This window comes from Prinia subflava, chromosome 5 (assembly GCF_021018805.1).
Source record: "Prinia subflava isolate CZ2003 ecotype Zambia chromosome 5, Cam_Psub_1.2, whole genome shotgun sequence".
NCBI classification, from domain to species: Eukaryota; Metazoa; Chordata; class Aves; order Passeriformes; family Cisticolidae; genus Prinia; species Prinia subflava.
Window position 1 is genome coordinate 19,252,936 of NC_086251.1, and position 13,714 is coordinate 19,266,649.

At 40.5% G+C, this 13,714-nt stretch overlaps 1 protein-coding gene across 2 annotated transcripts in view; it reads left to right on the plus strand.

Moving 5' to 3' along the window:
• LRP5 (LDL receptor related protein 5) overlaps positions 1-13,714 on the plus strand; it is a 145,413-nt gene that overhangs the window by 53,047 nt on the left and 78,652 nt on the right. For both annotated transcript variants that reach the window (XM_063398289.1, XM_063398290.1), the window contains exons 3-5: positions 2,080-2,277; positions 5,928-6,124; positions 8,207-8,338. In XM_063398289.1, the coding sequence (XP_063254359.1) occupies positions 2,080-2,277; positions 5,928-6,124; positions 8,207-8,338 (527 nt within the window). The remainder of the gene's footprint in view (positions 1-2,079; positions 2,278-5,927; positions 6,125-8,206; positions 8,339-13,714) is intronic.

Below are 13,714 nucleotides of genomic sequence, written 5' to 3' on the forward strand. Positions count from 1 at the left end.
TAGTGCAGATGAGCTGGATCAGACAACGGATTTGACCTGACCAAAAATGAGTATTGGGCCATATCACTTTCACAGCGTGATTGGGCAGCTGGTTGTGCAGACAGGTTTTTTATGTCGGCTTTTCTCTGTCTTTAGTTGTTTGTCGATAGCTGCTTCCCCACACAGTCTGAGTTCCCACAAATTACAGCCTGACTTACTAAGGAAAACCAAAATGAGTGGCAATTTACATTCATAGGTTGTCCTGTGAACTGGGGCAGCTCTCAGCTGCTGCTGCTTTTTCAGGAGCAGTCAGTCTGTCCTGGTTGCTGGAGCCGGGGAAGATTTGGAAAGGCATCTGGGGACATGAGTGTGCCTCAGCCACTCTAACGTGAGCTGTCACAGAAACCTGAGGACTCACCTGCGTGGAAGTTTTTCATTTCAGCTAGAAAACTTGTTTGATCCTCACACTCAGGTGTATGTGTGTTGTGATACAAGTGAGCAGTTTGTATCTGTCTCTCTATCTGTGTGGTTATCTATATTCCCCTCTTTAGTGGAGTAAAGTGCTCATGGTTATATATGCTGCTGTGTAGGAGCTGTGACTGCCCTGGAACTGGAGAGGTGCCTAAACTGGGGTGAGGATGCACACGGAGATCAGAGCATTTTAAGGTCAAGTGTGTTGGGAGGGCATTTGCTGGTGATGACTGTAGAGCTGCTTGTTCCTCCTTGGCTGAAATTGTGGCCCCAGCTGCAGGTAAAGCAACTCCAGAGCCTGTGCAGTCTGCAGGAGGGGAGACTGCCCTGCAGAGGAACATGGCAGCAATTACCAATGTAGTCCCTACATCATCCCTGAAGTGTACAACATTCTCTCTCATAAAGCGTGAAGCTTTTTTGGTATAAGTGTGTTTTCACAATCCAAATTAATTTACTTCCCTCATAGTTCCTACTGTGATTGCATAGTGAGTGCTGTCTTCTTCAGGGCAGCTAAGGGTCTGGGATAATCCAGGTTATGAAGCATCTGGCTGAGATTTGTGCAGGACTGAAGAGCTGTCTCTCTACGGTGCTTTTCTGGAGCTCCAGTGTCAGGAGGCCTTAGCTCGGGTGCAGCTCCGTGTGCTTGCCCAGCTGGTGCCCAGCTGGTGCTCCTGTTGGTCTGATCCTGTTGGGGAACCCGGGGAGGGGATGGATCCAGTGCACAGACACCTGGTTGTGTTTGGGAGCTTCCTCGGGGCAGAGGCTTTCTCACACAGCCCCCTGCCCCAGATGGCTGTAGTGGCACTGGGAAAGCAGTGTCGTTTCTCTGGCCAGCCTGGGGCAGCTGAGGAGGAGTTGGCTGTGTTGTGTTTGCATGTTGAATTTGCAAGCTGGATATGTGATGCTGTGCAATGTTTACCAGCTGTGAACTGGCTGACCTCTCCTCACCAGACCATTTCTCTTGTAACTGTACAATCTCAACTTTGCATGCAGATGTTGTGTGATTTGCCACACTTTGGTCTGATCCTTTCCAATTGGTACATGCTGTTAATGTCTATTCAGGCTACTTAAATTGCCCATAGGTGGAGTGACAGGGAAGCTGGGACATGGATGGGAATGGGGGAAAAATATCCAGAAATTTAATATCTTTCTAAGTCTTCATGGGAACTTCAAGTTCACAATTTATTTTTTGACACAAACAAATTTCAGGACACTTGATTTTGTTTTTCTCTATGGATTTGTAAAAGGAGGTTAAGCTGTGGTCATTGCATACTTGGATAGGTAATTAGTTGCTTCAGAGTGTGATTTAGGATATTAACTTCTAATAACTGACCACACAAGGATGGTACTCCATTGTAACTGCTTATAACAATCGGGTACTGCTCAGCAGTGGAAGAGAATGGTAAATACATTACACAGAGGCAAAGCTTGTGAGATGATTTCATTAAGGACTTACTTTGTGCCCTGTGGGCCTGGGGTTTGATTTACTTTAATAAGTGTGTTAAAGCTTTGGGAGTAAACACTGGTGCCTATCCCCTGCTGCGTGTATGTACCATTAGAGGCTGTGCAGAGAGCTGCTGTCGTGGCGTGTCTGTGGCTCTCTCACCTGTGTGTGTGTGTCTCTTTCAGGTACATGTACTGGACAGACTGGGGTGAGACGCCCCGCATAGAGCGGGCAGGGATGGACAGCAGCATGCGCAAGATCATTGTGGATTCCGACATCTATTGGCCAAACGGGCTCACCATAGATCTCGACGAGCAGAAACTTTACTGGGCTGATGCAAAACTGAGCTTCATTCACAGGGCAAATCTGGATGGTTCCTTCAGGTAAGCTTCCTTTAGTCTGTGATAAGGTGCAAGTTATTTCTCACTTTCTGTGTTCATTTTGAAATGACACTTTTTTTTTCCCCAGTAGTCTAGAATAATGCAAATACAAAAAAAACCCAAACCCTTTTAAATATAGTTCTTAATAGCCTTTCAAAAGGTAACCTCACATACTATAAAACTGGTTTTAAGAGTAAGACTGTTTGCAGTGTATTATATCTGTATGTAGTATATCTGTATCTGTATGTATATAGTGTATTTCACTATAATGAAATAGAGATTCTATCAGTATTTCACTATAGACTGTTCACAGCTTTCTTGTGTAGCAGGCTTCTTTTTTAGCCTCTTACTTGTCTTGAAAATAGTTGCAGATGCTTATTTATTTGACCCTAGACAATACAACATTTAACTTGTGACTGGATTTTACATATTGTTAATGTTTTTTTTACCAACAAGAAGTACACATTGAGACACACTTGTCTCTGGCCCCGTCCAGAGATGTCCTTTATGTCATGCCTTAATTAACCAGTTTTGGGTTGTTTCAGACAACAAATAGTTAGGAAGCAGATTTTGCTCAAGCTTGTTGGACAGCACTGTGTGGAAGTTTTTTGGTGGCTGCTGTCCAAGTGTGCTGTTAAGTTTTGGCTTTTGCAGACATGGAGCTTCAGAGAGGGCAGGCTTAGGCAATTGAGGTTGCATCTTCAGTTCTGTGCAGTGGTCAGTGGGCAGGTTGTGTTGGTCCTGAAGGGTGAGTGTCACATGCAGCAAAATGTCCTGCCAGTGTAATCTCTGCATTGTTGTCTGGCTTTGGTCTTCAGGTAGTTTTAAATGACATTTTCATTTTTGTGATTTCATAACATTTTAAATGCCTGTGTCAATAAAATTGTTTTGCCTTGGTGAAGAGTTGGAGGAGTTGTATTTTACGCATTTCTCTGTAATAGAATAATATGCCTTTCCCCCGAAAAAACATTTTCCATGGTGTTTTTTCATTTTTTTTTTTAACTGAGATGCATTCTATGCCTGATTTTCACAGTCATAAAAGAGCAATAGCAATATTGACATCCTTTATAAAACGCTCTGAGGTTCCTTTGAGAGCACTGTGTAAGAGCTGGATAATGGTGGCATTGTGGTAAGTGACAAGTATTGACTGACAGTCCGAAGTGAGACAAGGGGAAAGGCCTTTGTGGAAGGCAGTGGTAGCTCCAAGTCTGGCTGCAGGTTCGTAAACAGAAAGAAAGATTTTCATATAATTCAACATGAATATGTTGTTTGTCTGATTAGGGTGTGAGTGGCAGAGTTTGAGGTTTCCAGGCTGTTTCTGCAGTTTTCATGCACATCCAAATTGTACTGACTTTACTTGCACGTGTGTGTAAATCTTGAAGTTGTAACTGGCAAGTAAAATCTATTCTGCTCACATTAAGGTAGAGAAAGGCCACCTGAAAGGGAGCAAGACTTTGAATACACTAATTCCAGCAATCTATCCAAATTACTTTGGGATAGATCAGTGCTGCACATCCCCAAAAGATTTCTATTGAACTATAAATCAAATAGTATTTTAGGAAAAAATAATGTATTCTGCATTAAGAAAAAATTGGCTCACTCTTGGGTGTTTTACTCAGCTGCTAGAACATATAAATGCACACTTGAAGTCAGAATATCTCTGTACAGGGTGCATTCTGGAGGTTCCTGATGTCTGATTGCATGTGAACTTTTAGGTATTGTCCAACATAATAACTACTAAAGTGTTATGGATATTGATAAAATACCATGAAGATTGATCTCCTTTTAAATGAAATGTAAATGAAATTTTTTTAAATCATATCTGTTTTAAAATAAAATTTTTATTTATTCCCTTTTCCATTCCACTGATCAGTGATGAAACAGATGTCTGTGAAGTTGGGACTCTTACTGTACTTCAGTAAGGGCTCAGACTGTATGGTAACTTTAGAAGTTGTTTCTGTTCCTTAAATGTGGAGCAAACAAGTTTCACTCATACATGACAATAAAGAAATCTGTGCTGTTTCAAATGCTTCCACCCCTCCCATCCCAGAATCCATTTAAGATTACCTCAAAATTCAAATAAAAAGTAAATTTGCATTCTGTGTGGTGGATTAATGTTACTGGAGCAATCTGCCTCTTAGCAAGCTTCAATTTGCAACCACATTTGCTGGAGCTATTTCAAGGGATGTAATTACAGGAGAAAGGGAGACTTGATATCTAAGAATAATGGAAATAGGGGCAATACTTAGTGGAAAACAGCTGTTATGATATTAGGATACAGCCACTGCTGTTATTAGTTAAGAGGAAGGAGCAATGGTGAGAGTGGAAAGAGAAAGTGAAATTAGTATTTGTGTTTATTCTGTTGTGTTTTATGGTAAGAAGTAGTGGTAATTCCCCAGAATTTTTAACAATTACACAGAATCTTTTGTCAAATTTATCTTTAGGAGAGAAAGTTTATTATTAATTTTGTTTTCTCATGTATATGCTGGTACTTGTGTCAGTCTGTTTTAAACTTGTCCGTGTCTGAATATAAATCAAGAATTTTGAGGGTATATTATTCCCTCCTACCCTGGAAAGTACAATAATTACCTATGCTGCTCAAAGTGGAACTGAGTCCTTTACCTGCCAAGTGTTAGCTGTTTTTTGTTTTTCCTTAAATATCTTCTGTGGACAAAAATTGAATGCAGATTTAATATAGGTATAAGAAAATTAAGTTCCTCATTTTCCTTCAGGATGACACTGAGACTTCAACTTTCTTAAAGTTGTGTGATGAAAAATTTTGAATAATGTTTTGCTGTGTCACAACACTGGTTTGAAAGGTGTGTGCATACCTTTGTGTATGCATAAAATGCACAGATTTTGTAAAAACTGAGTACCAGTGTTTTGACTGAGGAATTATCAAGCATCTTTTCTCTGACTTAATAAATACCTTGAAAACTACTGAATCTAAATTATATACATTTATTGCACCAGATATAAATTTTGGGATCCCGTGAAAACATGTTAGAAGTGTCATGTGTTTTGTGGCTTTCAATTCAGGTAATTCTCAGAGATGTGGCTGTCTGTCAGTGAAAAAATATCTCAAATGTTTCTGATTTGTATTAATTATAAATACTTAGTTTTAGGAAAAGTATAACTGACCTTTGCTCTACATTAAAAATTAATCTGAAAAATACTTATTTCTGCTGCAGACAAAGTTGAGAGACATCATTTAATGAGACTCACAAGTCATTTCTGTCTTTTTCTGCTAGAAGAAAAGACTGAGTACAACTGAAGTGCTGGGCAAAGACGTCATATTCTGCTTTAATCAGAGGAGCACTCTTTGGACCCAAGTTTCCTTGAAGTCACTTGTATTTGGGTATTTGCACAGCTCCTGAAGTTAAGGAACTTAAGGGGTCAGTGTAGAGCCTGAATCAGATACTTTGATGCTCCGAAACCTGATATATTTGTGTCCTTATTGCTATGAAGGGGTAAAACCTTATTTTACCTTTTTCAGTCTGCTTGGCACTTCTATCACCAGGTGAATCTCTTGCTCCCATGAATTTGTTGAAAGACAACAGTTCTCACACGAGTTTCTACAGAGCCAATTTTTTTAATGTGTGGTAACAACTGGAAGCCATCCATTTTCTCTCCTTTCTCTTTCTCCCAAAAAGGCAAAAAGTTGTTGAGGGCAGCCTTACGCATCCCTTTGCCCTGACGCTGTCTGGGGACACTCTGTACTGGACGGACTGGCAGACGCGCTCCATCCACGCCTGCAACAAGCGGACGGGAGAGAAGAGGAGGGAGATCCTGTCTGCCCTCTACTCGCCCATGGACATCCAGGTCCTGAGCCCGGAGCGGCAGCCCTACTGTACGTCCTGCTTCCCCTCAAACCCCTGCGTGCCTGTCGGGGAAAACCTTACCAGAGGAGTGGTTACTGTGGAGTTCCAAAGCTTTGCACACTTGTCAGAGGGTTGGTTGTGGTGCCTCAAGTTTTAGCTTTTTTTCAGATTCTGTGCTAACTAGGGGTGTAATTCTGAGCCTGGTATTAAGTGCCAGTAAGCTCTCTTCACAGAGTGGGGAGACAAAACAAATCCTTTTCCTGCTGAGGACCAAGGACAACTTTCAGGCCCAAAAGCATAAACAACAGTGAAGGGAGAAACAAGGATGAGACCTCACAACCTGAAGTTGTAATTGGACAATTAAACCCCACTATGCAAATGGACCAAAACTTATAAAAGTGTGAGACCTTGTGACCAGTGGTCCGTTTTTTGTGGCCATTTTTAGTCCACATTGGGTTGTAGCCCTGGTCAGGTCCTTCTCTGCCCAAGGTGTACCCTAAGGGCCTTTCAATCAATACCTACTTTATTTTCTGGCTCTGTCCAGTCTCTGTTTCTGGTCGTCATTCAAGGCATCAGTTGCTCAAGGTAGAAGTGCTTGAATCCTGTGCTTTGAGTATTCCGGCCCAAACTGGTGTGAGCTCACTTAACTGTCCCAGTTGGCAGCAAAATCCAAAATCCAGTGCAGCACTTCAGTGCCTTTTTTTTGAACGAGAGTGGTACCAGCTTACCTGGCATCTTTTTAATGCCATTGCTTTAAAGACAACTGTAAGAAATGCTTATAACTACTTTTTTTTTTTTAATAAGTAAAATAGCCACAAAATATATAATGTTCATGTTGTACTTATAAGTGCCATTTTTGCAGTCCAGCCTTGATTATGGTTGTCTTCAATACATATCAAATAGTTTGTGAAAGTGTTAGTATGGAAGGGTTTTAATTTTGAGCTTTCATATGAATACATATGTGCCTCTATTTTTCTATATATTCTCTGGTGCTACTTGCAAGGAAGTAGAGTATTGAAAATTGAGTAGAGCTGCATATATTTTGTATTTACATGTGATTCTGTGTGACAGCCAGTCTACGTTTTGGAGTTCTTTTTAGGATTGTGAGAATGGGACTTAAAAGCAGTGTTGAAAAATGTATATAATTGAGTAGCTCTGGGAAGAATCAAGTGTTGTCCAGAGGAAATACTCTTGCCCTTTGGACTGGCTTCTTTCTTGATGCCAATTGTAAAATCTGTTTCCCTAAAGATAACATTTGTTATTTCAATGAAGTTTATACGATGTGAGTAAATAGACCTGAAAGTAAACAAAAGGAATTTGGAGATCATCTTGGGGATGGAACATGGGCAAGTTTTCCTTGAGGTTGCTGGGTATGCACAGCACCCTGGTCTATCTCACAGCTCCAGATAAGAGTTTGTCTGTGCTGAATTCTTGTCATTGCTTTTAGCTCCAGGAATGTCCCAGCCTAGGGTCATAGTATTTGAGTCAGTCACAAAGAAAATACAGCACATAGAGAAAGAGCATATGCTGAAAATAGCTCAGATGCCATTGACTTCATTAAGATCAGGCTTGGATTCCTTCCTCACCATTTTTTTTGCTCTGTGAGTGTCAGTGGAAGTAACAAAAGTCAAATTAGGCAGACATTTTGTGCCTTTATAATAATGTGCTTTTATGTTTCAGATGATGATTCAAACTACAGAAATCTTGCAAAAGTTACAAATATATTTTATAAATGGCAATGTTTCTCCATAGTTATTTATTAATATGATTTCATGTCTTGCTGCCATTTTTTCCCCCATCTAAAGGAGAAAGGAGTGTTCAGTTGTTGTGTGTCCATCTCTGTCCTGTACATGCAACAGTACTGTAATGTAGGAATTGTACGAATTGTTATGTTTTCTTTTCTTCCATAGAACTGGTCATCCCATTTAGATGCCCCTAGAGTTAAGATGCTGGGGAGGGGGTGCAATCAAGTATTTTATATTGTGATTCCTCTGGTTTTTAGCACGAAAGCTTATGCCAGTCATTTGGGAGCTACAATTTCTTCCTCATGGAGAAAACAGGATTTATGGGTTTCTAGAACAATTAGAATAAATCTGTTTTGTTTCTTGAAGTTCACACTCCATGTGAAGAAAACAACGGTGGTTGCTCCCATCTGTGCCTGCTGTCTCCGAGGGACCCCTTCTACAGCTGTGCCTGTCCCACTGGTGTGCAGCTGGAAGATGATGGCAGGACGTGCAAAGCAGGTAGGAACTTGGCTTTCTTCTGCAGTCACAGTGTTGGCGTGGTTTGGGTTCACTGCTGATCCTTGAAGAAGTGGGTTGAGAGGAGCAGCCTGGTACACTGAATGTCATTTTACATCCAAACCTCCCACCAAGCTACCAAAGACAGTGATTTTTATGAACGAAAGTAATCCCTTGTAGTAGAAATCAGAGAATTTTGTCTGTATTTAGGGTTGCCACTTCTCTGTAGAAATGAAGCACTTGTGTGGAACCCATTGCTGAAGGACTTTATTAGAAGTAAGTTAATGTATGACATCTTCCTATTTGTACAATGGAGAAACTTCTGCTGCTTCCTATTCACTGTCCAGAAGAGATCTATGATAAAGTGGTGGTGGCTGAGTTGTTGAGATCACTGAGAAAATACTGTTCTAGGTGAGTTGTCCATGTCCCTGAGAAATAGGAGAGGGTTGTGTGTCACCAATAAAAAGCTGTTTAGAGAGTATAGCTAGAGTATATCCTTTAATTAGAAAGTGTAAATAGATGCATATTTTGTATCCACAGGTTGAATGAGCCTGGTGGTATACTTTGAAAACTTGTTTTTTTTCATTGATTGAGAAGTCTCTTTTAAAGATGCATCTTACAGAAGCAGGCAGCTGACACTGATACGGTGGTAGAACACTAGGAGGTAAGGTTTTGGAGAGTGTTCTGCTGACTCTGCTGCCTGTCTCCAGTGTGCTTATGAGTCTGGTCGAATAATAAAATCTTTTTCTGATGGGGCTTGATTCCTCTGTGTACTAGAGCAAGCATAAGAGATGCCTTTCATTTGAGAACTAGAAAACACAATTTAAACACTGAATCTCCAGGGTTTAAGGGCCGGCTTTATTAGCTCATCCTGCTGTAATTGGAAGGCTTATAAGGTAGTTTAGCAGCTGCTAAGAGACTTTTCCCTTTACTCCTTCCAGCTTTGGAAAGTTTCTCTTTCGCAGCTTTTAAGCAAACCTCACTGAATGCTCAGGACAACCTTTTAAGACGTTCATATTGACCTCGTGTTTCTGGCAGCAGGAATGAAGTTCACCCTGCTTTTGGCACTTTGGCAGATAGCACAAGCAGGACCGACTGCTTATACTGTGCTTTCACCTTTCCATTGTCAGGCCAGACAGTCTGCCAAGGGCTTGCTGTCAGAGGAGGGCAAAAAAGTGGGATGAGAACAGGAAATCTGGTTTTGCATAAGAATGCGGCTTTTTGGTTCAGTTTTATGGATTATTTCTTTCCCAAGCTCCACTTCTTTTGTTGCCCTGTCTGCTTTATGCCAACATCCATGTGCTTCTCTTTCCCATCTTACTAATTAACTCCTTGGTTGCGAGGAGCTGACTTTTTGTTCTCCACACGAGCCCTTTGTAGAGATGTTGTACCAGGAGCTGCAGATCCACGGGTGTTCACCACCTCTTCATTTTGTTCCCTGTTGGCTTGGGCAGAGGTGCAAAAGTACAGAATCACTTGGGCAAATGAGCTTCTTTGACTTCAGTCTGTTAAGTGAATCACACAAAAGCTGCTTCAGGTTTATCTGCAGAAGGGAAAAGCATTCTGTTCTCAAAATCCCTGTCCACATGGGGAGTTTACTGGTTCAAATATAACTATATAATGTTACTGTATGTATCTGTCAGAAAGAATTTTTGAGCGGAAAAGCCCTGGGGTGCTTCGGTAGCACTCTTAAATATTGAATTTTAGCTCTCTTGAATATTGAAGTGTACGTACATTGGTAATGTTCAAATGAGAGCACTCCGTAGCTCTTTACAAATGATAAAGAGCCTAGATAATTAACAAAAAATATGAATTCAAGGACAGGCTGTGCTAGTATTTGCCTTGCTGAATTACATCTGTGTGTAATGAAACTCTGAAACTTTGGATTTTTATACTTTGACTAAACTAACCATTGATATGCTGGAACCTTAAGTATTGTGCCTGTGTTAAAATAAAAGTTCACTGTCCTGTTTTTTTAGTTTTTGGTGTTGATTCATTCTTGCTTTCAGGTGATACCTGTCACCTCTTTTGAGCAAATTGACCTTCCTCGTGCTTCTCACTTTCCACAGTGCACATGAATTTATCTGTTTCTCACCCCAGCTCTGGTGCAGCTTTGGTATAATTTGTACCACTTAAAATGAATATTTCCAGATAAAATGGAGCTGGATCCTTGCACCCTGTTCTGCTTTTGTGGAGCAGGTTTGTTTTTCTTTGCTGGGCAAAGCTGCAGTCTCAAAACATTGGATGACTCCCCCTGCTTTTTCCTTCCTTTTGTGACTTGACCATGTGGTTCAGTTTAATGACTTTCAGGGAAGTCTAGATGTTTTTTGTGTATCTTGCCAGCTAACTGTGATTAAACCCTGATCCCAATCTCTTGTACAGCAGCTCTGTGTGTGCATCCTTCCAAGACTGAGCTGGTTTTTGTAAACAGCACTCAGCAGCATGTTTCTCCTGTGTTTCTGGAAAATACATAATTTCTTTCTGCTGTGTTCAGTGTCAGTGGCATACAGCTATCACTGCAGACCTTCTGAAGGAATGTCAAAAGCCTCCTTTTTTTTGTAAGTGGATATATTTCCTGTAAGTGGTCACTCTGACTTCCTAAATTCCCTCTGCCTGTCAGTGTTGCATTCCCAAAGGTTCTTACTCTCACTGCACACAATGTTCTGATCTCGTATTATCAAGTTAGTCAAATTAGTCAAAATATATGAACTAGAATTAGTTGGATAGTATTTTAAAACCTATTATCCATGGTTGATACCTGAAAAATATTTTCAATGTTATGCACCTCGCAGTCCCAAGTCTTTATTACTTGGCTCTATGGCTATGAAGCTGTAGTACGTGGGATAAACTAGACTTCATCTAATGTTCTTCTTTATTCTATATTTTTACATTCAGCAAGAGTGCTCAGAGTTACACAACGTCAGAATTAGTCCAGATCCATGTAGCTTCTGGAAGCTTCTGGAAGCTGTGTGCCCCTAGTTATAAAAAAAATATTTTTTGGGATTTTGTTTAGCTTCTCATTAAATATGTAATGCTTGCTGCAATATATAGATAAAATATTTCAGTTAATGCTACAGAATTTTACTTCAGTCATTATGCAAATTCATTGCAGCAATTTGACATGGCCTGGATACCATTAATTCTTGATCCATTTTACATACCTAAATTCCTCTCTAACCAAACTTAAGTCTCTACTAAGAGGAACCTTTTTTTTACTTGCTTATATGTAAAAACACAAACCAAAACAAGCCAAGACTTTCTGTGACACTGGAACCTCTTAGAGATTTAATTTTACTCTGATTTATTGTCTTTCCATTGGTGTTGGGAAAGGTCATGATTCTGTTGCCTCTTGTGTTTGAAAGCAATGTGAGAGGCCTCTTGGTAAGAAGGCATAAGGGTGGTTGAGGTCTCGGTGTATTTGCATGCCATGCAGAGAGCAGATGACAAATGTGATATCCAAGTTTGCCATAGTTTTGGAGAAAAGTTTTTTGCTATTTTAAAGCTTGCACAAAGGAGTGATGCCTGGAAATAAGGGCAGTGCCAGCTGAAGTATATTCCTTCAATACACTAGATATTGGCTCAGTGTAGATGTAAGCCAGAGGGTGTCTGGATGATGTTCTTGTTCATAGGGTTTAGTTTTAGGTAGTCCTGGAAAGAACAGGCAGTTGAACTCAATAGTCCTTTACAACTTCAGATATTCTATGGTTTTAAGTAGACCAAGCAAAATTGTCTCTTGGAAGGGCTATAAAAACCATAAATGAGCCTCTGCCATAGCTGAAGACAAAGAATTTGGCTGCAAAAGCAACCATATATTTAGAGTACTTTAGCTTCTGCTAACACAGATATTATTACTGAACTCAGAAAAAGTAAATGCCCAGGTACTGGGGGACAGGTTTGTGAGCTGATGCCATCTGAGCAATGCTTGGTAGTGGATTGCTCCTATAAGGGGTCTTTTTCTAAAGGCTGTGCAAAAAATAGGGATAAATATCCAAGATTCTGTCGACTCCTGCTAGAGACTTGCCTTAATGCTGAGGTAGCTGGCAGATTTGACAGTGAGACAGGTACCAGAATTCACAATTTTCTTTGTGGCTTCTTTACCACAGCAAATTTACCCTTACAGAAAAGGGGTTTACACTGCTTGAGATGTGGAAATTGAACTGTTGCTGTGCATCAGCATGAGCATTTCTTGAAGCCAGGATGGGAACCACTGCTGTATACTGATGGAGCTTTACGCATAACATGAGTCAAACGAAGAAAGTTACTCATTTTTAGAACCTTTTATATATTCAGCGGCAGGAGTTCGGTTGTTTTAAAGTGGTTACAAGGAGAATGTCTTCCTTCTTCTGCTACTGCTCCTGAAATGTAACTCAGTTGATATTTACTTTGTAGAAATCTGGTTCTTTTTAGGTATCTCAGTCTAGATGTTGTAACTAGCCAGCTGCTTTTAGCAATAATATTGGCCCTGCTATGTCAGGATTTAAGTGGCCATTTGAGACATGGTAGATTGACCTCAACTCACCAGGGGCATTTCTCCAGTGGAAGGCAACTGTTCTTTGCTTGAAAAGGGGAGAATTTGGCTGTGAGTTAGTCTTGTGTGGTGTTAGAAGTTGAAGGGTTTCTCCCAGGAAGGTGTGACAGCTGCAGTTTCTCAAATAAGTTCTGTTCTCCCAAATGAAAAAGAGAAAAAAGCCCCCACATTTTCATAATTGGAAGAGAAAGTACTTGCTTCAGGTGTTTGAAGAGTCAGCTACCCTTTTCTATCCTTGATCATGTTATTGAGGCAGTTGATCAGGGTTGGCTGCTATTCCCAGTGTCTTATTTCTCTTTGCCATTCTGCACATTGCTAAATAGAAAACAGTGTTTTTGGAACCTTCTGGCTGATACTGCAGGGCATATAATGGTTTTTTAATATGCAGGAGATAGAAGAATATTGAAGGAAGAAATGCTAAGGCACTTTCTTCTCATCTCCTGTGGATTTCTTGGTGCACATCATACATTTTAAAAGTTTTGTGTGTGGTTCCTTGGTGAGCAGTCATGAACTTATTACAGCAACTAAATCTCCAAGCGAGACAAGCTGGCAGATAAACACGTTCATGGTGAAGTACTTACCTCATGCCATATAACCACCAGAGAAGGTTTCCTTGCTAGCCTGTCTTCCTGATAAATAAAGGGGAGCAGAATGGATTAATCCAGACTTTCTGATTAGGTAGATCAATCACTAATTTGAGAAGAATAGCCTTTTTGGGAAAGAGAAGGGTCAGGGAGATATTTGTTATTTGGGATAACTGCTGTAGAATCAGTTCATTCAAGCACCTGATAAAGCTTCTGCTGGCATTGTGTGAATAGCTGTCTGGGGTATTCTAGCACTTGGAAGATGCT